The 23918-nt window shown below is 33.8% G+C and overlaps 2 protein-coding genes across 2 annotated transcripts in view; both read left to right on the top strand.

Moving 5' to 3' along the window:
* The window catches only part of LOC106653824, a gene marked incomplete at its 5' end in the record, with an annotated part of 166017 nt that extends 155132 nt beyond the window's left edge, over positions 1-10885 (top strand). The window contains 9 exons of the mRNA XM_014373403.2: positions 239-353; positions 4927-5288; positions 5373-5591; positions 5806-7300; positions 7360-7463; positions 7544-7927; positions 8034-8120; positions 8546-8772; positions 9684-10885. Coding sequence (XP_014228889.2) covers positions 239-353; positions 4927-5288; positions 5373-5591; positions 5806-7300; positions 7360-7463; positions 7544-7927; positions 8034-8120; positions 8546-8772; positions 9684-10152 — 3462 coding nt within the window. The remainder of the gene's footprint in view (positions 1-238; positions 354-4926; positions 5289-5372; positions 5592-5805; positions 7301-7359; positions 7464-7543; positions 7928-8033; positions 8121-8545; positions 8773-9683) is intronic.
* Positions 10886-19896: 9011 nt separating this feature from the next.
* On the top strand, positions 19897-21781 carry LOC106653833 (uncharacterized protein CG4449). Its single transcript, XM_014373417.2, has 7 exons — positions 19897-20133; positions 20219-20305; positions 20379-20463; positions 20532-20730; positions 20797-21048; positions 21122-21266; positions 21337-21781. Exons 2-7 carry the CDS (start codon positions 20233-20235, stop codon positions 21636-21638), a joined length of 1056 nt encoding a protein of 351 aa, XP_014228903.1. The 5' UTR covers positions 19897-20133; positions 20219-20232; the 3' UTR covers positions 21639-21781.
* Positions 21782-23918: the final 2137 nt, after the last annotated feature.

A 23918-nucleotide genomic window follows, 5' to 3' on the forward strand; every position in this document is an offset into this window, starting at 1 on the left:
GCTCCAGTTGTCATTTGAATTTTTTTTATTCTTCGCGTATGTCAAGTTCAGTGATGGTATAATCAAAAGGTGCAAGAGTCTGCTATTAGCAAGCGATTACGATGTCGCTTGTTCGATGCTTTGCTGCAACTTTTCCTGCAATATCTTTTTACGATTATTTGTCTCGTGTACCAGTGTGTTTAATCGATACTCAATCTCTTGCCTCCTTAAATGAATGATGGATATGTTTCTGTTGCAGGACGCTGATAACAAAAAAAATGAGAAGAAAGAAGTTGTTGGACCTCCACTGCAGACTGCATCTGTGAGTGTGCGAGCTTTGATCGAGGAGAAGATCATACAGAAGAGATCATCAGGTGAGGAAAAAATATCAATTCATTATTATCGTGCCCTAACAAATGTTTGTGGATTTTCTAATTGTATTAAAAAACTTTAACGATTCCATGAACCAATCGTCACTTTGTGCAAGTTTTTCGTTTTTTACATCAGTTCACAAATCTTTTTCCTGACAGCGAAAAAGAGATCAGATTAAATCAGTAACACATTCATTTTCCTTTGGGAGAGGCTCTTATATGTGAAAAATATTTCTGCTTCGCAAGTATATAAAGCTTAAAATAGCAAAGTTAAATCTTTTTCAGTTACAACCTACCGAAACGGAATACAGAGAGACAGAAAGAGAGAGAGGAAAGGTTTTTTCTCGTCTCTACTGCGTATACGTTAAATATGCGCTGTGGCGCTTTTGTGAGTAGGTGTATGTGTGCGTGTGCGCGTGTATCGGAAACCAACAAACGAATAGCCAAAAAGCGAGAGACGATAGCGCGCGTGGAAACAAAAGAAGCGCGCGCGCGAAAGCTCCTGGTTGAGGTAATAATTTATCCGTAGTTCGAATATTTCTCGCATTGTCCACGTCGGGCCAATAAATCAAAGCTTAACTCTGCTCGCAAAATCCCATTCCGATGTATAAAATGCATATACGTATACGTTTTATGTATAGGTAGTTATAAAGGTTGAGGTGTAACGAAATTCAGCTAAGGGGAAAGGGTAAAACCATCGTTAACGATTTATGCGCAATTTCGTTCTTTGCGCAGTAAGCAGGTAAGAGCGAGTACATTATATACACCGTGCATTATACGTTCCAACACTGCACGGCTGATTCGTACATCTTGAAGTCTTGATTCGACGATTTCAATGCTTCAGAAACTATAATCATATGCACGTGTATTACATATCTAGCGAAAGTTCACTCGCATTCGACGCAATGTTGGATTATTACATGTTGCCAGTCGCAATGAGCGTTGAGCTGAAACCGCTGGCGCATCAAATGGAATTATCAATCTTGCATAAATTCGGAAAGCCTGTGACAAGCGCGTGAATTCGCATCAATTATCGTGCCGTTCAAAAATACATTCTCATGTGCAACGCGCGTGCAAGGCACGTAACGTATCGACACTTTTCAAACACTATGTGCAATATGTGAAATTACTTCTTAGCCTTTAAACTTTCTTTCGTACGTAGGGAGGGGAAAAAAGCATTAACCTTTTCTCGGAGAACTCGTGCAGTATTGGAAAAAAAACTATTCATCGTCAAGCGTCAAACTCTGTCGCGAACGTCATTACTTAAATTCCGAGTATTTCCAATTTTTTTCTCCAACCTCCCCCGTTGGTGTAGCGAACTTGTGCAGCAAAAAAGGTACACCTCGCAATTAGATAGGGAGTCGGCTACATACTTTTCAATTCGCTTAATGACCGCTCATATACGTGGGCGAGCGCGCGAAAGACCGCAAGACTCACCTCTACCAACTCACACACACACACTCGTGCCCACAACTACATGTACGCAACTTTTATATACACTATATACGTACATACAGAGCGTATTACCCACGGCTTTGAGAAAGCAATTTGCTGTTCGCGCTGCAGGAGTTGTTTGAGCCCGCGGAACGGTGGAAAGGGTCTGATTGCCAATTTGTAAAAATCTCTACAGCTTAGGTATAACCCATATGGGTATAACCCACATACATATACGCGCGTTATTGCGGTAAAATTTTCAACTTTGAAAATACGAAATACATGTATGTATAAAAGTTGCGGAAAGGGTGAGGCTGTGTAGTGTATATAATACGTGGGCATAGAACGAGGAAGAGAAAAAAAGAAATGGACTAAATATAGAGATGGCGTCCCGTATAGAAAAGCAAGTTGAAAGGATTTGTATTAGAGCAAGGGGGTGCTATATACGCGCGTGCAGTTATTACGAGCGGTAAAAACGGAACCGAAGTGCTGTTATAAATGGGTGCTAGCCTTGTGGTCGAAATGGATTTCGTGTCCATATATATATAAACCTGCAAAGTGGAATGAGAGTAAAATGTCTGTGTATGTGTATGCACGTATATATCTATATACTCGTACAAAAGACTGGGTGAATCGAGATTTGGATTCGTGTGCTCGCGTCTGTGTGACCGTACCCTCTAGCCCTCGCGCGCGCGCGCACACACACACATACGCACAATAGATTCGTTTAACGCGCTTGATTAGTTCGAGCGTGCGCTTGCGAGCTTTGTTTTCGAGCTTAATTAATGGCTTGGCTCATAGATGTATGTATGTGCGCACGTATACATACATATGTATGGACAGATAACGTTGTGAAACTAGCGTTGGCAATTCGCTGTTTCGGCGATTGTGCGAATGCTTAATGTGCATACACGCACACGTAGATATTTATTATACATCTGTGTATGTGTGTATGAGTATATATGTTTTAATAGCATTATAAGCTAACCGAATTCGCCTATAGCTGATGTAGATTATTTTCTGTATTTCTACCCATGCGTGCGTAATTGTACTGCGTATCGGTATCAAAAAATAATTAGCCTTCGCTAGATCGCGGTAAATCACCGATTAAACCGCGTATACCTACGTTCGCGTATACGAACTTTTATTTTCTCACCGGGCTTGAATTTATGAGACGATGGACTGATATTTACGATCACACGCTCACGCGGCCATAAGATTTCGCTTTAGCGCACACACACACATACGTGGAGCACGCGAGAAAGATACGAAATTTAAGCTTCCTAGCCCGAAACGCCACTAACGAGTCGAGTGATAGCGAAAGAATTGCCAAAACAAACTGAGTTACGATTGCTATCTCTTGGCTTGAGGTAGTATCCCACTGAATTTACAGTCGAGCTTTTTCGAATGCGTCTTAAATGCGTCTTTGATACCGACATATTAATCGTTGTCTTTTTTTAATTGCATATGTAGTTGATCACGTATACAGTTGATCTATGTTTCACAAAAAATGCTCATACATCGTTACGAAAAATCTAGACGAACGATATCGCTGTATGTCGTTAGTTCGCACATTAGCAGTGGGTGTCGATTTTTGAGCCTGTTTTTTTAGCTCTTGCGCTCTCCGCTCCTGCGTGAAAGCATCGAATCAGTGGCCCTCTCTCGCGATACATATTTACTGCAAACAGGAAAAATCAGAAACGTTAGCGAATTTGATGAAAACCATGTCCGGTCGAGCGCACTGAAGCCGAGACTCGCATGAAAAAAAAAAAAAAAAAAAAAAAAATGACGATACTTTCCAGTNAAAAAAAAAGAAAAAAATGACGATACTTTCCAGTTGCGCAAGACTGCACTCGCGACAATGCCCGTGTGTACAAAATTTTCATCATTTCTCACGAGCGTGCTCGTGTTTATTCGGACACTGCACGTGTGTGTGTGCATCAATTTATTTATTTCGCGACACACTGCAGCCAAGCTGTGCGCAGCGAGCACAGCGCGACCCGCTGGCGTTTCCCAAATATTTGTCGCGTGCGCGCTGCACGGCTCGTATATGCAGAGATTACTCTGATTGAATATTTCGTGTCGCTCTCGAGAGCGGCGTGTACGCGACGATGATTAAAATGAAAAATGAATATGAACTCTGTCGCGTATGTGAGAGCACGAGCGTAGCCGTGGAGGCTGAGAAAGAAGGAAAAAAAGCGAGAGAATTAGAGACGCGTATTCGCGGACGCGTATACGTGAAAATGGCATATGCGCGCTTGGTTATATAGTGCGCCGTAGTTCTTTTCATGCGCCAGTTCGTTTTTGTTTTCCTCCGCATTTTAATTCAACTTTAATTCGCCTGCACTGCCTGGTCTCTCTTTGCATAGCTCAAACTTAATGATGCCCGCTAATTTGGTGGAAAAAAACGTATTATATTTCTAAAGTCGCACAAAAGAGTAAAGTTTACGCCAGATTTTTAGTGTGTGTGCTATCGGGCTGAGCTATCGCACAAAGTTGATCGCTAACTCAATCGGCGTAATACACACGAATTGGTGTATTCGTAATCCTCAAAGAGAGGCGACAAGATCGCGCACGCGCGCATCTACAGCTTCTCTAACTCTTAACGCTTGTGCAATACCAGGCCTCAATCAGTGACTGATATAACTGTGATTTTTGCTTATAACGTCGAGGACTGCGCGCAGGCGAGCCCGCACATCAAAGAAACCTGCGTGACAGGATATTGTGTACGCGCGCAACCCCTTTGACTCGCCTATAACGTGTATTATTATATATATACACACACACACATACTTGAATGCGTAGTTGTATGCATGCGCTTGTGTGTGTGTGCGTGTGTGCTGCAACATCGAGGCATTGTTTGGAGACAACTTCGAACTCCTCGAGTCATGAATAAATAGATAGAGACATGTGATAGACGAATATGGCAAAGGGACACGCCTTTCGGATGAAACAATTAGAGCGGAAAAAGTCGACGATTGGTTTTGCTTCTTACTGACACTAATGGAACTGCATTTTTATCTTGAAGAAGTGTGACATGAAAAATTGAAAATCTATAAATGAAAACGTTGTAATAATGGAAAATTGTACCCTCCCTCTTCTCTTCCCCCAACGCCATCAGCTATTTTCAATCAAATTTCAGCCACGGATCCGAGCGCTGCGGCGGCCGCCGTCGTGCAAGCGCAGCAGCAGCATCAACGCTTCAATTCGGTCACGTTCACCGGCGGTCAGACGACCACGACGACGGCGTCGCTGACGACCTCGAGCGATCTCAGCCAGCACTTGGTCGGCAAGATGAGCTTCGCCGTGCCCGCGCCACCGCCGCTGGCCGATAATAAAACGCGCAGACTGTCCGACGGCGACCACTTCAGGCAGCCGAACGTGACGATAGCCGGTCACAGTGGTGTCGCAGGCGCCGGCAACAATAGCGCGGCGGCGACCAAACAAGCTCAAGAAGCTCAGACGCAAGCCCAGGCTCAAGCACTGGCTGACATGATTCTCAAGGTGATTGCAATTCTTTGAAAAAAAAAAAAAAAAAAAAAAATTGTTATCATGAACGAAAATGAAAAGTAAACGATTGCTCTGCAGGGTACGACTAAAGTAGCAGTGAAACGAGCTACCTCCGATCCAGGTCAGCGAGTACCGCTGACTTATCAAACGACCACCAACTCGGTGCAACAGCAAACAAATGTACAGCAGCAGCCGCAACAGCAACAACAATCCGCAATTACGGAAGGATTTACAATGGGTTATCCAGAAGACGGTGGCTACTTCAGTCCCAGTCTGCAGGATGAAGTATTCCAACAGGTAACTTTAGACAGTTTTTTTCATTCCCGGCTTTTTATCCTGATTGACAAGAATGAAATCATATAGTGGAAAATTGCTTCATTTCAAAAAAATGAGAAGAGTATGTGGGAACGTACATTATTTCTGTTCTTTATTTTTTACTAAATATGCCTACGGGTTATATTATTATAATCGCAAAGATAAAATAGTTTCTTATTGTTTCGAACTTTTACAGTTTCAATCGTCCGGTTTACTACCTGACCAGGCTACCAGCGAAGCCCTTCAAGATCTTGAGGAGCGTTTCAGCTCAAACCACACGGTCAATCCAGATCTGCAGGCTCTGGTCAACTCACCATTGCCCGACTCCTTGGCAGAGTTCAGCACGTACGGTGCTAATTACAACGACAGCGCGCACACGATGCCATGCAGCTCGTCGCCGTCATTGCCATCGCCACTGAACCACCACGACAGTCCGAGCTTCACTTATCCAACTCCGCCGGCCAGTCAAGAGGGTCTACTCAGTGGAAGTTTGCCACTTCTCAGTCCTCAAGACGAGGCCGAGGCAGTCCACTCGCCTCTCTCGGCGGCTTTCTACAGCACGAGCATGTCGTCGGCTGCTGCCATCGAGGAGGCCCTCAACGAGGTGCTGCCCGACGAGGGCGACGTTGCCGACGGAGCCGATCTATATGGCACGGGCTGTCCGAATCCGCATTCACCTTTGCCCAGTCCGCTGTCGGGGACACCTGCACCGTCGCCGCTCTCGTCCCTTCCAGCCTCGTCCGTGTCGTCGCCGGGTCCGGCCAGCTTCACCACGAGCTTTCCGATTTCGCCGCATCACACGACTTTGCAAAATCAAATGATGCCGAATTCCGAGGACCCACTGCTATCGTCGAGTCCCAAAGACTTCGGCGTGGGCCGGCGAAAATTCGAATTTCAATCGTACAAGCTTATTACCAATCAGAATCTTGTCGATTTCGGTCTTAGTAACGGTAGTGTAGCTGGTATCGTGGTAGATAATCACGGTGAATTCAAACTCATTCAAACGACCGGATTGCAAAAAGCCAATGTTTACGTCCAGGCAAGTACGCTGAATCCAGGTTTGACTTTTCAGAAAATGACAACTCCCAAACTTGAGCAGAACAATACCGGCTTAAATACGGCTGTTGTTAATACTCAAATAAACCTGCAAAACAACGTGTATCAACAACAAAATCAAGTGCACCAGCAGCTCATCAATCCAGCGAAATTTTTAATTCAAACAAATTCGACAGTGCCAAAACCCCATCTCAAACACAAGGCCAGCGAGCCTATAATTATCGATCGAATTAAGGAAGAGTCTAGTCACGAGGACGTTTTTCTGAATCCAAGCAACGTACCATTCGGTAGTTCGCGACACAAAAAGCGAGCTCGATTGGATTGTCCGTCCTATCCGTCGCGACTCCGACGAGCCTGCGATCGACAATGGGACAGCAGTTACACACCGCCACCGATGCTCGATCCGTCAAGGCCTGGTCCGGGATTGTACGCGCGCCTGCAACCTCGCGAGGCCGATGCAGCGCTCGACGCTAACGATGGCCCACCTCCGAGAATAAACATAGGTGCGGATTATCAAGCGACCATAACGCCACTGCTGGAAACGAGGCCGGACGGAAAGCTCGTTTGCGCGGAACCCGAGCCAGATCATCTGCTCTGGGACCCCGGTATAGATAGTGCTCTTACTGAAACTGAAGGTAACATTTTAATCACTATGTCAAAGAGAATGAAATCTTACTTTTCTTTTATTATTCAGTGGAGATGTATTTACAATTCGCTTGTTGCGCCGCTGTTCCCGGTGGCGGACGAAACAAAGAATACGCGCTTCATCTTCTGCACATGTGTAGGGGTAATATCAGGGTAAGCGTAAAAAAATATTTGATCGGGTTTGAAATTACTGTAAAAAGTAAAAATTTTTAATGACAAATCACATCAAACAGGAGGCAATGCTAAAACTGATGCGACCGACACCGGCTCTGGCGCCGAATCATCCTTTGCGTAATTGCGAGTATCACGAGTCCGATCGTTGGACATCTCGCGAGATGGACGCATTTTATCAGAGTCTGTTGAAGTACAATAAAGACTTTCCAACGATAGCGCGCAGCGTTGGTACAAAAACGATGCGTCAATGCGTTCAATTTTACTACTTGTGGAAGCGTTTCTGCCCTGAAGAGTACAGGAGGGTAAGACTGCGACACTCGAAATCACGGGCAAAGAATGAGATGTGCAACGACAGCAAAGACACGAAGGAATTGCGTGAGGCAATCGCTTCGGTCGCAGACTTTGATTTTAGCGAGGGCAAATCCATTCTTCAGCGTACTTTGGTTAGTTAAGCATACGTACATCGTCGGTTTTGTTTTATATGAATAAAAACAATTAATTTTAAAAAATAGTTATTAATATTAACAAGGCATTGCTATTTGATTTTAGATGCAAACAACAAATGAAAAAGAAAATTCGACAACTCTGACAACTAGCGACGGAGAATTGCGACTGTTCGCTTACGAATGTCAAGATGTGAGTTTAAGGAATACCATTTTAGAATTATTTACATTCATGTTACTAGTTTTTAAACTAAAACCCATGATATTATTATCACTTTTCCTAAAGAAACAAAAAAATGAAAAATACCTTATAAACTACTGACAATATTTTGACATTGAGCTTGCATAAAATCCAACCATTAAATGTTGCATGTTTAATGATTATGAAATCATATGTATTCAGCTTTACATTTGATTCTGCTTTGCTAAAACAATCTAAAACAAGCTTCGCATTTTAAGTTAATTTTTTTCGCTTATATTTTGCATTCATTAATTATAAAACTATAGAGAAGGAACAGAATCAGGCAAGGAGAGAGGACCTCGAGGCGGAGGTTTGTCACTAACCGGAGTGTTTTGTTGTTTATTTTGGCTTTGTGTTTTCTGTTTGTTGTTATCCAGAGCTTTAGCGGAAACGTAAAAGCAGCCATGACTGCTACCAGTGGGAGTAGCGGTCATCGCATGGCTGAGGCTGCTGCACTGCCTTGTACCGCCAGCTATCCAACGATCGACCACCACACCAATTTACAAACTTACACTCGTACAGAGCAACAACTACCTACGCCTACTAATACTACGACTAGTACAACTACTGCCCTACTCCACTACCCCTGCAAGATTTGCGGGAAGTAAGTCTCTAAATCTCTCATCTGAAATTCGTCTCATTTAGTGAACAAAAAAATCAATTGATTAGTTAAGAAGCAGTCGATTTTTACATCGACATGTTTCTATCATGAGGAAAAAGTGACGATCAAAGATACGAGAAATAGAGAAAATATTTAATTTTGGTTTCACGTCACACACATTATATTTATTTATCATTATTACGGAACACCGATGCAGAGCATTTTACGTCTGTAAAACGGGTCACGTCTTTTTTCGTTCATTTATCAGTGCATATTTCATTCAATACACATGATTATAACATTACTAACATACATTCTCACAAATCCATTTTGCTGCTTATATTTGCTTGAAAATAGACAATGCTGCTAGAAAATCTGCTTGTTGCTCATGCTTTGCTATTACGCTTTGAACATAACAATGCTTTTAATGTAACCTGCCATACTTTTAAGTTTTGAACATTCTATTATTTACTTCATTCTCATATTATTAATGATATTTTCAATGTCAATACTGCAATCATTATTTCATAAACATATAAATATTTTTTGAAAACTATTATTTTCCGTGTAAAATAATTTTGTCATCAGATAGTACTCGTCACTTGTGGTTAATATTGTGTAAATTTGCATGTTAATAATTTTTTGTTGAATATTTTTTAAACTGAAATCAATGTGTTTGCTTCTGTTTTAATTAAATATAACAGCATTTTTAACTGTAATGAACAGTAAATCTTTGTGAAATCAATATTACTCAAGCAAACTCATTAAAATCCAATTGATCTTGTCAAAATCGGATCTTGTCCATTTATGAAAATTAAAATTATTGTGAAGTACAAGTTCCGATTTTGACTTTGTTTTATAATAAAAATAAAATTGTTTTGTAGTATTTTTACCAATAATATTCTCATCTTCAGAGTATTCAACAAAGTGAAAAGCAGAAGTGCTCACATGAAATCGCACCGTCCCATACCCACGCCCGATTCAATGGCGCAGGAATCTAGAAAGCAGCAGCAACTTCATCAACAACAGCAACAACAATTGCAACAACAACAACAGCAGCAACAACAATTGCAACAACAACAACAGCAGCAACAACTACAACAAAAAAATCATCTACAGCATCAGCAGCAGCAGATGATGCATAACTCACATCACCTGCAAACAACTCAGTCGCATCAAAGCATGAGCTGTATACCAACTCAAAGCCATATGACGATACACGCCCAAGATTATCATCAACAGCATCAACATCATATTAGCATGAACGGGCATATGCAACAGCATCAACATCAGCAGCATCATCGACCACTAGCGATGATGGGTGTCGGTGGCTGTAACTCGAATCAAATTTGGCACAATCCACCTCGTCTTCACCCGCCGTAAAATGAAATTCGCAGCTACTCAGCGCACCCAAGATACTTGAATCGAACATCGAAAGCCTTCTTATGCAAATTGAATTATGTCTTTGAAAAGGTTTCAAGATTGAAAATCTCTTTCAATTTTACTGTGGCTATCTGATGGATTTTCATATTTTTTACTTAAAAGTACATTACGAAAAATTATGAGCGATATAATGTACAATCGTGTACATTTATTAAGGCATAACTTAATTTTAGATGACCTCAAGGGTTGTTTATGTTCATCAAATCGATGATATATCCAAAGAGTTAAAACTTTTTTAAGATTTTCCTAAATGCTAATTTTACACTTGATTAGTGTATCATAAAATATTTACGTAGGATAGGTTTACGCATATGCGAAGTAAGATGTAAATCCAATGAGAGATATACATATAGCTAAAGGAATGAAAATTGTATTCAAATTATTTTTGAACAATTAGAACAATTTATACGATATTTACTAATGTTTTAAGTTTTAAAACGTTATAGGCCTGATATATGTATAAGTTACGTTAGAGCCTAAAAAGCTAGAATCGAATAAAACGTCAAAAATAAAATTTAATCAAAACATAATGATAACTTAAAATCGCTGAAGTTAGGACTGAGACGGCCTAAAAGCCAATAACAACCAACTGTTGAACGCACGACCTAAGAAAAGTAGTTAAAATCGCGAGATTCGGAACAATAAAAGTTACCAAGTTTTATGAAAAAAAAAACAAAAACGAAAACGTCCTTTAAAAAATATGAGAGAGTATAGAAATCTCGAAAACATGGTGCCACGTAAAGATATCACTGTTACCTGTTGCGTCTTTCTAGCACTTCGCCTATTAAACTATTTAGATTTAACTCTAATTTCTTCTACATCGATCATCTTTTTGTCGCTTAGCAACAAAGTCTTACTTTTACTATCGATCTTACTCGACTTAAAATCTCTATAACGGACCTAGTGACTGAAAATTTCCTACACGGATATATGTACATAATACTTGACCAAAAGCTTATGAATTCATAATGTAGTCTGTAAGTTAACTGTTTGTTCATTCAATGCCAGTTGTTTTTATTAATAACTTAATATTAATATATTTTTTTGTTAATCACAGTGTGCAGTTGCAATGTTTTACTTGCCTGACTCGCGGCCATTATAGTTATTTTTGAATACGTACCTTTTTACGTTGTTGCAATTATATTTTTATTTTTAATCCTGTTGAATGATTCTTGTTAACTACCTTCCGATAGGTATTTTTGTTTTTTATATTACTTAATTGCACATTGTTAATTTTTACTTAATTAAATTTAACGTATTAAAAAATTAGAAATTTATACAATTGATTGATGATTCTCGGAAATCAAAAGCCGTGTATGTTGATTTAAAAAAATCGACGTAGTCAAGCTGTGATTTAAATTCATAATTTACAGACCATCCTGTCGATCGTCAAAAAAGTCTAGTCCTTCATACCTTCAATTTATTAATCGTGTTATTACATAACTTTGCATTTTATTTCTTGTCTCTAGCTTCTTTATTTATTCTTTTGTCAGATTCTATCCATACAGATTTGTTAACTTTCTAAATTTATTTACATTTTCATTGACATATCCCACAAAAATTTTTCAAAAACTTTTGTTCAATGCATGAAATTTTTTTCTATGAATTAACTAGTGACATGATTTATCAAAAATCAAATATCCGGTCCAAAATACAAGGTGGAGAAAAAAAATTATGAACATATGTGAATACCTTAACGATATAGAGATTATATATTTATTAGTAAAGAGTGAAACAGAAAACGTGCGATTCAAATTGTTTATTCATTGTTAAACATGTCATGAAACATAAACTCTACGAACCTTGAAAAACGTAAATACGAGAAGCCTTTCGCTAAATAAATTAAAATACCATATCAGATAATCCTCAAACGGATGCCTGACATTTTTCATACGCGTCAATGCGAAATCCTCGTCATAAATTGCCTTTGAATTAAGGAAATGTTGAAAAAAATAACGACGAAAATATTCGGATTAAAATGTGATGAAAATTGTACACACATGCCGCCAGCCACCAGAGTCCATAAATTAAAAACCTTATTAATTTTTTAATTTGTTCATAATCAATTTACTTGTGGTGTTATTTATTTATAAGTAAAAAACTACTTTAAAACGTAAATAATGAATGGAAAATAAACATATCATTCAAAGACAATACATTGTACTTTAGAAAATTACGCTTGAAAACATTTATGAGAAAAAAATAACTAGTGCAAGTGTTAGAGTAAACATTTCATTGACTCTTCATTGATTGGACCTAATTCTTCATATGGTTTAAATGTTGTGCTTTTCAGTTCAAAATTTGTATCAAAACAATGATCAAATAGGCTGGAGATGGCATGCATTGTACAAAGAATTATGAAAAAAATAAAAATCAAACTTTGCATATATTTGTAAAAAAATTAAGCGAGGGTATTTACTAAACAAAGCAATGTTGTAGAACAAAAAATAAAATATTTATATAGGTTGTACAAAAGAATCCCTCCAAACGAAAAGCACAATTAATGTATTTTAATTATTATCTTGAAATTATATAATACAAAATTTTAATTAATGTATGATTCCCGATCTGTATTGAATGCTTAAAATGAATCATTAACTATTATTATTATATATATTATTATATAAACTAAATTTATATACGTACAAGTACTCGTTCAAGATTTTCAACGTTCCAAATTTTTTATTCAATATCAGGTTGATAAATTTTTGATTGGGCATACCATTAAATAGACACGATCAGCTCATTTACATATATATGAAATATTTCTCTAATTAAAAGCTTCACTTTATTGATAAAGTATATCGTAGCCTTTCGATAATCAAATCGAGCTTTTCTTAGATCTAATGGATACTTAGCTAGAAAGTAGAAGACGCATTCATCAAAGCAACTTCAATGGAAACCGTTTAATCAACTGATTTGTAAATAATTTTGATCAAATTTATAAAAAACACAAAAATTAAATTTGTTTGCAAATTATTATTATAAAATTATATTCTTTTTTGATAGCTTGATTATGTTTTGAAACACTAAATTAATTACGTCTCTCACCAGTTTTTTGCATTGAAATATTGAACACGTTCTTCCATCACATTTGTATATTAAAATCTAGAAATTTTGAAATAAGATGTTAAACTTTTTACTGGAAAATAATGTATTGATGTCTTAAAGTAGTTTTATCTTCTCGAATACTATTAGCTAAAAACAATCATTAATTCTATCATACATCTTAGGGAAAGTGAAAAAATTGAATGTAATGCATGTTTTAGAGACGTCTACTAAACTTTTTATTATCATTATCTATATAAGTGCCCGGTACTGAGGGAATATTAAGGACTATGAGAATAATTTCACTACTAAGCAATAAATAACTATATCTAATTTAATTCAAACTATAATTCAATGCATGCTCATGAAAAAATAGCTGACAATACTAGCTGATTTAGTTTGAGAGTTAAAATAATAACAGTACAAACGAATTAACTCGTTTTGAATCAATACGCTGCTAGTTAATCGTGTCAGTCTCTTTATTCGAATAGCTATACTTCCATCTCTCATGTGAATATCTCAGTAAATGTGTTCATTTTTTATCTTTGTAAATTAACTCTGTAAATCTATCGAGTCAATTTCAAGTGCGATAAGGTAACGAATATCGAAAAATCTTAAAACATCTCATTTTCAAACGGACTTTGATTTAAACAAGCCAAATTGTAATATCCACGAACAATGAAAAATCCAACAAATGAATAAATACAAAGGCTATGTCAAATATAAAAAGCCAAAACATGAAATGTATAAGAAAAGAACGTTCAACGATAAAAACCAGTCGTTGAACAAATTACACTGAACAACAGTTTCAGTCATATATACATACTTATACATATACATATAATGTATAAAGCAAAAAGTGATTTTTGCAAATCAGTATTACGTCTAAAGGATGTTTATATGATATAACGTTAGTACATATATTATATATATTGCGTACGTACACAAGACGAATACTTTCATACCACATCATTTATAGGTCATTATCCAGTGGATATGAAAACATATTGTAATTCTTATGCATACATGAATGAACAAATACATGATATATGTTCGTGCAAATGCTGTAAAATCTGTCAGAGTATCTTACAAAGAGAAAAACATGTACAGAGAAAAAATTAAAAAGCACTGTGAAACTAAACAGTAGAATAATAAATGAAAATTGTAGTTTAAGTACTTTGGATTTACTAGATAATATCTTGATGTTATGTATTAATTAGAAAAAAACTACGTCTAATAGAAAATAATAAATATAACACATTTTCTCTCTATCGCAAAAAAAATTAATTCTTTCGAAGAAAGCGTCAAAGAAATTTTTCATCGCAGTTTGTGAGTAAAATGTAAAATAAGTGTAAAAAGGTATAATATCCAAACACATTAAAGAGTAAATTATGATGATCGGTAATTTTTTGACCGTTTCTTTTTTTGAACTGACTTATTAATTAATTTTCATTGTGCAATTTACATGGGTTGCTGTTTCTTACTATAATATCGATTTGAAAATTATTATAACTCTTGAAAGCAAAAAATTTGATTGTAAAATAATAATTGTCCAAATCAATCGTATGTGCGAGGAAAATATACAAGTGCATCAAAAAATTTATAATCAAATAATTATTATGACATAATAAAAAAGGAAACAAAATTTTATGAAAAAGTATTATATATTATACTAAAACTAGTCTAAATTAAAACATGGAACACAATACAGACAACTTGAAAATTAAAAAAACTGCTACGAAAAATGAAAAAAATGGTTTTAATACTCAGATCAATGGATAAAAAAAATTACCCTAATATCGTTTATAAATGGTTGTATATTATAAATTAGTGAATATAAAAATATATATTATATAAATTATTATAGCATTGCATATATAGTATATATGTGATGAATAATGACATACTATTTTCTTCTATGAATATTACGAATGACTGACGCATATTATTTTTAATCGAGCCACCAGTATTCATCTCTATACTCAAAGTCTTTAAAACACAAAAAGAGCATTTATTAAAACTTTGCGAGAAAATAGTATTTTAATCGAAAAAGAATTTCATCAAAAAAATCACAAGAGCGTCACACTGGCGGTTTTTGAAAGCTAATGCAACACCGAACTATTCTGAAAATATATAAAAATTAATTTGTGAATGTATATGCATATTACGTAAAATGAACAAAAAAATTATATGTAAGTCAAGTGCCTTGTGTTCTGGTAACTAATCGTTGACTTCAAACTATGATATTTAAATACTGGCGATAGAGAGAACGAAAAAAGACATAACGTGATGATAGATATGTAGTTTATAAATATTAAAAAGATCGATTTAAAATAATCTTACCCTAAAAAATCAGCGTAAATGAAAGTAGAGGGTAGCAAACGCTTTCTGAGATGAAAAAAATTTTTAACAGAACCATACACAAATCAATTTAGCAGCTTCTATAAAAAAATATATAAATATAAAAAAATTATGAGATCTGGTATAACGATTCACATCAATAGTGTGTACTCTCTGAGTATAATTCGACAAAATTCAAAATCATATGGACTATGGATATAACATTGTATAGTGATGGGATGCAAGTGATTTTAATAAACGGTAACAATGGTATTTAGACTCTATATTTGAGTAAATATTTTTCTTGAAATAGTTACATTTTTTAAACTTTAAATGATTGTATAACGACATATATCTATATGCTCTACAACGTATAACAATAAATAACAGTGCGAAATCTAAGAGTTAGACACGGGCAATGTTATACATGAAGCGAAAATTGTGTATTTTAAAATATGACATTTGCAGCTGTTGATATAAAATAATAATTATTAAAATGATAATAGTAATATTATAGGTAATCGTAAAAATAATAAAAATAATAATAATTATGATGATTATAATTGTAATAATTATAATGTAATTATAATGATAAATTCAATGTCAAAATAATTGATGCTTATTTTGCAAAGAAATCAAATCATTTCTACGTGACTTCAAAAATGATATTTTGCTAATAAAAAAAAGTTCATAAGCAGAATGACACTCAGAAAAGAGTCATTTATTGACTTTACCAAGTCTCAGTACTCAAACTATTCATTATTCACGGTAATAAAAAAGGGTGAACAATTCAATATGAACGTATTAAAAAAAAATTACGATGATGGAAAATTCATATAAGAGTGTGCCAACGTACGAAAAGTTTGTTTAGACTGTCAGCACTTTACACGCATTACTCCATGTTTTCTCACTGCCTATATTATGCACGAAAGTTTTCGAGAATAAGTATTCGTACATAAAACATTTGCTTGAATTATTCAATGCAAAAAACTAACGCTAAAATTCGTTTAGAATGAGGGTAGTTGTCCATTTATTTGGTATTATCATTATTGTAAATCTTAATCATGACAATGTTTGCATGAATATCTATTTGAAGGGTTAAAAGTAAATTGTGGAAAAATTCAAATACTGTGCATCAATAATTTAGTTCTTAGCCAGCCATTGAATTACATAATATCGTATGAAAACGTCATTGCAGTCAAATAAATAAATAGTCCTACTGTGCGCTTGAATGAATGCTTAGATCACTAAGCAAAATGATCCTTCCCAACCTTCATGTCATTTGTTAAGACCCTTCAGTGGGTCTTTTTCATTCTGTCGGATATATTAATAAAAAAAATAGTTGAGCTTATAAATACAAAAGAAACCTACAAATGTATCAATAAGAACCAAAAGAAATAAATAACCTACTGCTGTACAAAAGTAACACACATCTTATGCGAGGAATTGAACAAAACATATATAAAAAGGACACATTGGTTGTCTATTTTAGCTAAGTTACTACTGTGACCGGATCTTTTATGAGAAAATAGTAGGTTAGACCTCATTACACTTAAAATATAAACCACACACGCCAATTTTGTTGATAATCACAAGTTATCAAATACTCATTCGACATTCAGCTCACGAGTCAATATTGCAAGGATAACTTCTTGAAAATTTGTCATCCATAAAATAAGTAATGTTCATTTTTCATCTTATTCCATATGACTATTCAGAGTTATTTTGTTAAGACAATAATAAGATTGAAATTTTGCCAAATAAAGCGATTTTAACAACTGAAATAAAGTTCGATGGTGAAAAGGGTAAAATCTTTTCTCGTAAATAATTCCAAAAAACAAAAAAAGTAACTTGAAAAATATATAAATAATAGACACAAAAAGTATGAATTCGTGAGCAAGCATGGATGAAAAAGACCCTAAACCGCGACAATCCTGCTTGTATGAAGAGAGAGCGTTGAAAATGTGAATTTAAAATTGCTTAGGTGCAAAATACGTTTATAATAATTCTGTGTCAAATATAATGAAGAAAAATTCTTCTATTTACATAGAAGAGCAGGTGTATGTGATAGAGTGAGATTCGATACGAATAAAAAATTAAACTCTGTGGCCAGATTTTATTATCGATCTTTCCTTCCCCTTTTCCTATCTCCTTTGTATAAAAGTTCAATTCATTGTATGTACCATGTTATTTATAATTAAAAAATAATTGTCATACTTTTTAAGTGATTATTAATATATGTAAATCTAGAAAGAGCAAGAGTATGTGATAGAGCGAGATTTGTTACATATATATATTTAACTTTTCTGGCCAGATTTTATTATCGAACTCTTTTCTCGAACCTTTTTTCCTACACATGTCGTTTGTATGCGTCGAGAACTTTATTAATTATACTATTTACTTGATCATTGTAATTCATAAGCGATTATATTTGTAATTATTATGCAGTAATTATTATAAATCACCAAATGTGCGAGAGAACGAAATGTTGTAAAAAATAATGAGATCAAAAAAAATTATAATAATAACAGCGACAGGTGACGTACGTGCACCCTAATTCTATTTGCTTCGGTAAAAAAAGTAATTTATATAGAATTATGTGCGAGTGAAAGTGTAAGAGAAAAATGAAAAAGACACAAATTTTTAAGATTCAGTGTAGTTAATTGTTGTACTTTGTCTTTAAGTCCATCTTCTGAATGGAAATATATTATGACAAATATATATAATCTGCTGTCGCGGAGACATTCTTTTGGTTCTCGAAGAAAAGCGATTTATAAATGTGTATATAAACGAGACAAGAAAAAAAATGTATAACAAAGCGTGCTGTTTTCATAATTATGTACATTGTTGAAATATGAATATATTAAAAAGGACTTGAACATAAAAAATGATAACAAAACGCGCAAAATTACGATAATACAAACTGTGTCAAAAGATAGTGATTTGAAAATATTGATGCTTCAATTGCACTTATTTTTTCAAAAAATAAGAGAGTAAGAAAAAGCGAAAGGTATACTTTGTTTTCCAACTGCTTACACATAATTATAATATACATGTAACATATATGTAAAAGTGCACTATCATCATTTAGATTCGATTGGAAGTAACGAAAAAAAAATAATGAAATGTATAATTTTCATAGAGGGAAAAGAATGAAATTCTCATGTAGCACAGGGAAAAACGATACTGTTATGTGAAAAAAAGAATAGCCAATTCAAATGATTCGTATAATTTTGTTGTAATATAAAAAATGTATAAATAAGAAACATTATAATTGCGTGAATGTGAATAATTAAAAAATGTGCATATATATAAATATATACCTATATCGACTCCATAAAAGAGGTGGAATCGTTACTTCGTATGAATTTAAATGTAAATGATTGTAGACATGAAAGAATAAATACTATATATTATACTTGATAACACAAATAAACAATATGAGTCCTTCGCGAACACTTTATGAGTATATATGATATGGCATTGCGGTATCCGCTGACGATTGCATTGTGTATAATTATGATGAGCGTAATCAATGAAGATGGATCAAAACAAAAGAACAAACTTTTTTCTGTAGAAATTATCAGAAAAAACAAAATAAATTAAATAAATTTGTAAGTGAAATCCAATTTATCTAATGTGTGTATGTTTGTCACAACGAAAATGGAGCATCCGTTCTCTATTCGTTTTTCCTTCTATATTTAAAGAAAAAAGATGAAATAATAAAAAAATACGTCAGCAGTCATTTTGATACTTTGAAGAAATAACCGATGCAAGAAGTGATAAATTCTTTTGAATTTAGATATGATTATCATCATCTTATATGTGTATTGTATAAAGCAAACATTATAAGTCAAGCTGAAACGTAAAGAAAAAAATGAGTTTTTCGAATTATTGAAATGATTGTTACAACGAAGCTCGTCTATTATCAACTTGCATTCATTCAAAAACATCTAATTATCTCCGTTTTATACGCTTATGAATAAAGTCTGTGCCAATTTCACTGAGTGACTAATCAGATTCCTAGTCTCAATAAAATAAAGATTGTTAAAATCAATAATAACATTTTTTCTCACGATTTTTTTCCAAGAATTCACTTTCATAAATACTTGTGAAATTAATTAATTTTATTTTTGGGACTAATCTCGTTTGTCAGCAATTTCATTTCTTTTCAAGAATTTATTGATAAAAAGATTATAGTTACCAACATCGTACTTCTTTTTTTTCGCGCCTTTAATTTATTCACGCATGCGCATCTTGTAAGACAACTGACAAGAAGACGGCAGTCGGCACTCGGCACCTAATGCCTCGTGCCTCGTTCGAGTTCGGCGCCAACCGTAAAACTATATACTTCTAAAGTATCCTTCAGTCGAAACTGACGTTTTTATGAGTATTCAAGTGACAATTTAAAGTGCATAATAACAAAAGTTAAATTTATAATTTACTTCCTCCTATTTGCACGAAGCAACTACTTTCACAAATCAGAGCATAATATTGCTGTGATAAATATAATTTCCATTCAGATCCTTCAAGGTTAGATACGACAAGTTGATATAATTTCACCAACAGAAATCAAAAGTAATTTCCTTAAAACAATAATATTTCATTTTTCATATAGTAATTATCAAAAAAATGGATTTATCTGATAGTGGTAGCTCATCAGATGATGATAATCTGTACACAAGTGCTGCAACTGCATTGAAAGGTTAGTTCAAAATATATACTTTCAAAATGAAATACAATTTTTCAAAAATATTTATTACTTTTTAATTTGATAGCATTGAATAGCCGAAGTAGAAGAAAAATAAGGGAAGAAAGTTCTGATGAGAGTGATGATGATTTTAAACCTCCATCACCAAAAAAGTGCGTTTTGTTGATATTTTGTTACTATTTTAAAAATTGCGTTAATACAAAATTTTATTTTTACCTAGAAAATCTCCTAATACAAGTCAAGCAGAGAAAAATATAGTAATAACAGATGATTCAGAAGAAGAAGTAGAAGAGCAACCAAAAAAAGCAAAGACAACCAAAAAATCTGCCGCAGCTCACAATAGTTTGAATACAAATGAAAAGAAAAATCCCCGTCAAACTTCTAGATCTACAAGAAATTCTAATAGAATCAATGGCGCTGTAAGTACACTAACTTTGAGAAATTGAAAATTAATTTTGCGAATTCAATGAATTTTTTATGTACAGATTCCAAAACAAGCAGTAGAAGCTTCTGCTGAAATAACTGACAGTGTTGATCTCAGCAGTGATGATGATTCTAATGAACCAAAAGAACAAGCCAATAATTCTATTGTTGATGATTCTTTGAATATAACTAATGATAGTTATGTGCTTATTGGATCTCCACCCGCATCTGAAAATGAGACTAAAGATGATTACGAAGCAACTATTAGAATCGTATGGAGATCTGGAGATGTTGTGAGATTCAGTCTTTTTATGGTAAATTTTACATCATAATATAAGAATTAAAATTAATATGAATAAAATGTAACCAAAAAATCTTTTTTCATAGACTGAAACATTCCAAAAAATATTCAAGCACTTTGCTACTTTAGAAAAAGTGCCAGAAGATCAAGTTTTAATTACAAGAAAAGAAAAACCGATTAATCCATTTGATACCCCTACGTCAATTAATTGGTCAATAGTGGATATGTTTGGTAGGTTATTATTGTTATAATCATTTTCTACATTATTTAGAATGAAAAATGAACAACTTTTCTATTACAGAAGGAGGAATTTTAAGTGCGGAGTTGGTTAGAAACCATAAAAATAATAATTCAAATAAACAAGGTCCAATTGATGACTCGATTAAAATCAAAATTCAAACATTTGATAAAAAAACTCTACAAATGACATTGAAACCAGATGAACCTTTCAATTTGTTGATTAAAAAATGTTCAGAAGAATTGAAAATTGCAGCATCAAAAATCAAACTTTATTTTGATGGGGAACAAATTGACTCAGAAGAAACTCCTAAAGATTTAGATGTAGATGATGAAGCGTGTATCGACTTAAAAGTAGCAAAGTAGATTGATTGTTAATTTATTTATACTTATTCTTGTGAAGATCATATCTTAACAGAATATACGTATACATAAACTTTGTACATACAAATCGGATAATCTGTATTTTTTTATCAAATTTTTATAATAAAATAAATTTTTTACTGAAATAGTAAAGTTGTTGAAAAAAGTGAACAGTTCTAAAATAATTTCATATTGTTTTTATTCTATTATAGGTACATTATTTTATTTATTTTGTTTTGAAAAGTTCTTTGATTCACAAAAGTCTAATGAAATTTTTTTATCATACAAGCGCTGATTGATTACCTATCAAACAATTTTAATTTCATAGTACAGAAATATACTTATGATATTATAACAAGAATATAATATGATCATTCATTTTGAATTATAACTCTCTAAGATTTACAATCTTTATTGATATTAAAAATCTAGTTCATGAATTTTTTTTGTGGGTAAGCAATATCCATAAAAGTATAGATAAGCAATTCAATTGCTAATAAACAATTTCATCTTTTCAAAAAAGTTGCTTATAAATCAATCACTCTTTTTTCTTTGAAATGGTACATTTTTTCATAATACTATTTTATTCTTGATATTATTAACGTCTTTTAATATACATAAAAGATATATTTTCATGTATATTTGATAGATTTTTAAGTTTAAATACCATTACCAAAGACTTGAAATGATTTTTAAATGAACGTAGAATTTTCAAATAATTTATTGTTTGTTTTAGCGAGAGAAACTAATTTTAACTAATCGTGAACAAATTTATTGTTGCCAAATCTTCATATTATAAATTTTTCGACTCACTTTTGATTTTCTTTGTACTTAGTATTTATTACAAGCTCTCAAACTATAAAGTAATAAGTATCGTATTTTGTACATTATAATCAAGTACACAATCTTAATCATATATTCAAACTTATAACTATTAATACAAAAAATATTTTACATACTACTTGGAATTGTGAGTAGCATAGGACTAAATTAATGTACATGAAATATGGTGACATCATTTAACATACTGAGTATGAGAATACATATACGTTAGCTTTCCTCGTTTTGCTAATTTATATATAATTCATAATTATTAAGATCAAGGTAACAATGGCACTACAAGTTGTAAAAATTGTAACTAAGTCTACTTATGTATATCTGAATGAGTACAGAACAATGAATTTTTAGTTTAAAAAACAACAGGACTCTCAATATCTCAATCATTTTCGTGCGTCATTCGTCGTGTTTCGGGTTTATTACTTTCCTCTCTTCAGTCTTTATACAAATCAAAAATAAGTATTCGTACGATTTCAACTTTCGTTTGTTTAGATATAAAAAATTTTTAGAAAAAAATGTCGGTAGAAATGATTTTTGTAGAAAGGATCTACGTGTCACGAAATAGTATATTTTGTAACAAGTGCGCAAAGCAGTTGACTCATTCAGGAGTTGTTTTCACCCGAGCGTAACGAGGGTACAAAGACTCCTGGGTGAGTCAACTTTTTCGCGGACTAGTTGCAAACGATTTTTTTTTATCCCTGCTTGCGAAAAACTAGGGTTTTCTGACGCTTTATAATGTTAGAAAACCCGTGTGTCGCGCACGCAGTGTTAAAAAAATAATTTTTAGCAGCGATTACAATCAGTCAAATATTTAATTTTTATGTAATTCACTGAACTTAATAGCTTGACCGGACGGATTTACAGGTTTTCTGTTGATAACAAAATGATAGAGATATTTCAAAAAATTATTCCGTGTTTAATAATTATACAAGGCAATTATGAAAACTAGTAAAAAAAAAAAAGAAAAAAAATTACAAAAAGGTTCGAGGACATGAATTGATGAAATAACTTAAAGGCTTAAAATGGGTTTAAAATCGAAAAAATTTCCCTTCTCTTTATATTGAATTTTTTATATTTTAATACTTTTGATTTAATTGAACCAATAAGCCGCTTTGAAACAATAGTTTACAGACCGTACAGTAACCCATGGATTTGATCATTCAAGTCAAGGTAATGACTGGAACCATTAATGAAGCAAATAAATGGTTTGTCCGAAAATTACAATACGTCAACGCAATTTTGAATAACATAAAACACCACAAAACTTAACAAAAATGTAATGTGTAAATTTACAAAAAAAAACTTCATGGAACAATGGTATCCTTTCTTACAAATAAGAATTTTGAATTTTGAAAAAATGCTGTGAAAAGGGATAGAAAAATACAGTCCAAAAGTTAATCAAAACATTTTTCGATTATAAGTTCATTTCAAGCCGTTATAATTCTC

The sequence above is a fragment of the Trichogramma pretiosum genome, unplaced genomic scaffold (assembly GCF_000599845.2).
Source record: "Trichogramma pretiosum strain Unisexual culture from Peru unplaced genomic scaffold, Tpre_2.0 scaffold103, whole genome shotgun sequence".
In the NCBI taxonomy this organism is placed as follows: Eukaryota; Metazoa; Arthropoda; class Insecta; order Hymenoptera; family Trichogrammatidae; genus Trichogramma; species Trichogramma pretiosum.

What these genes read in the sequence shown, in the direction of transcription:
- LOC106653833 (XM_014373417.2), top strand. Translation starts at nt 20,233, where the DNA reads ATGGATTTATCTGATAGTGGTAGCTCATCAGATGATGATAATCTGTAC. An exon ending in TGCTGCAACTGCATTGAAAG is followed by an intron (nt 20,306 to 20,378) that starts GTTAGTTCAAAA and finishes TTAATTTGATAG; the next exon opens with CATTGAATAGCCGAAGTAGA. An exon ending in AAACCTCCATCACCAAAAAA is followed by an intron (nt 20,464 to 20,531) that starts GTGCGTTTTGTT and finishes ATTTTTACCTAG; the next exon opens with AAAATCTCCTAATACAAGTC.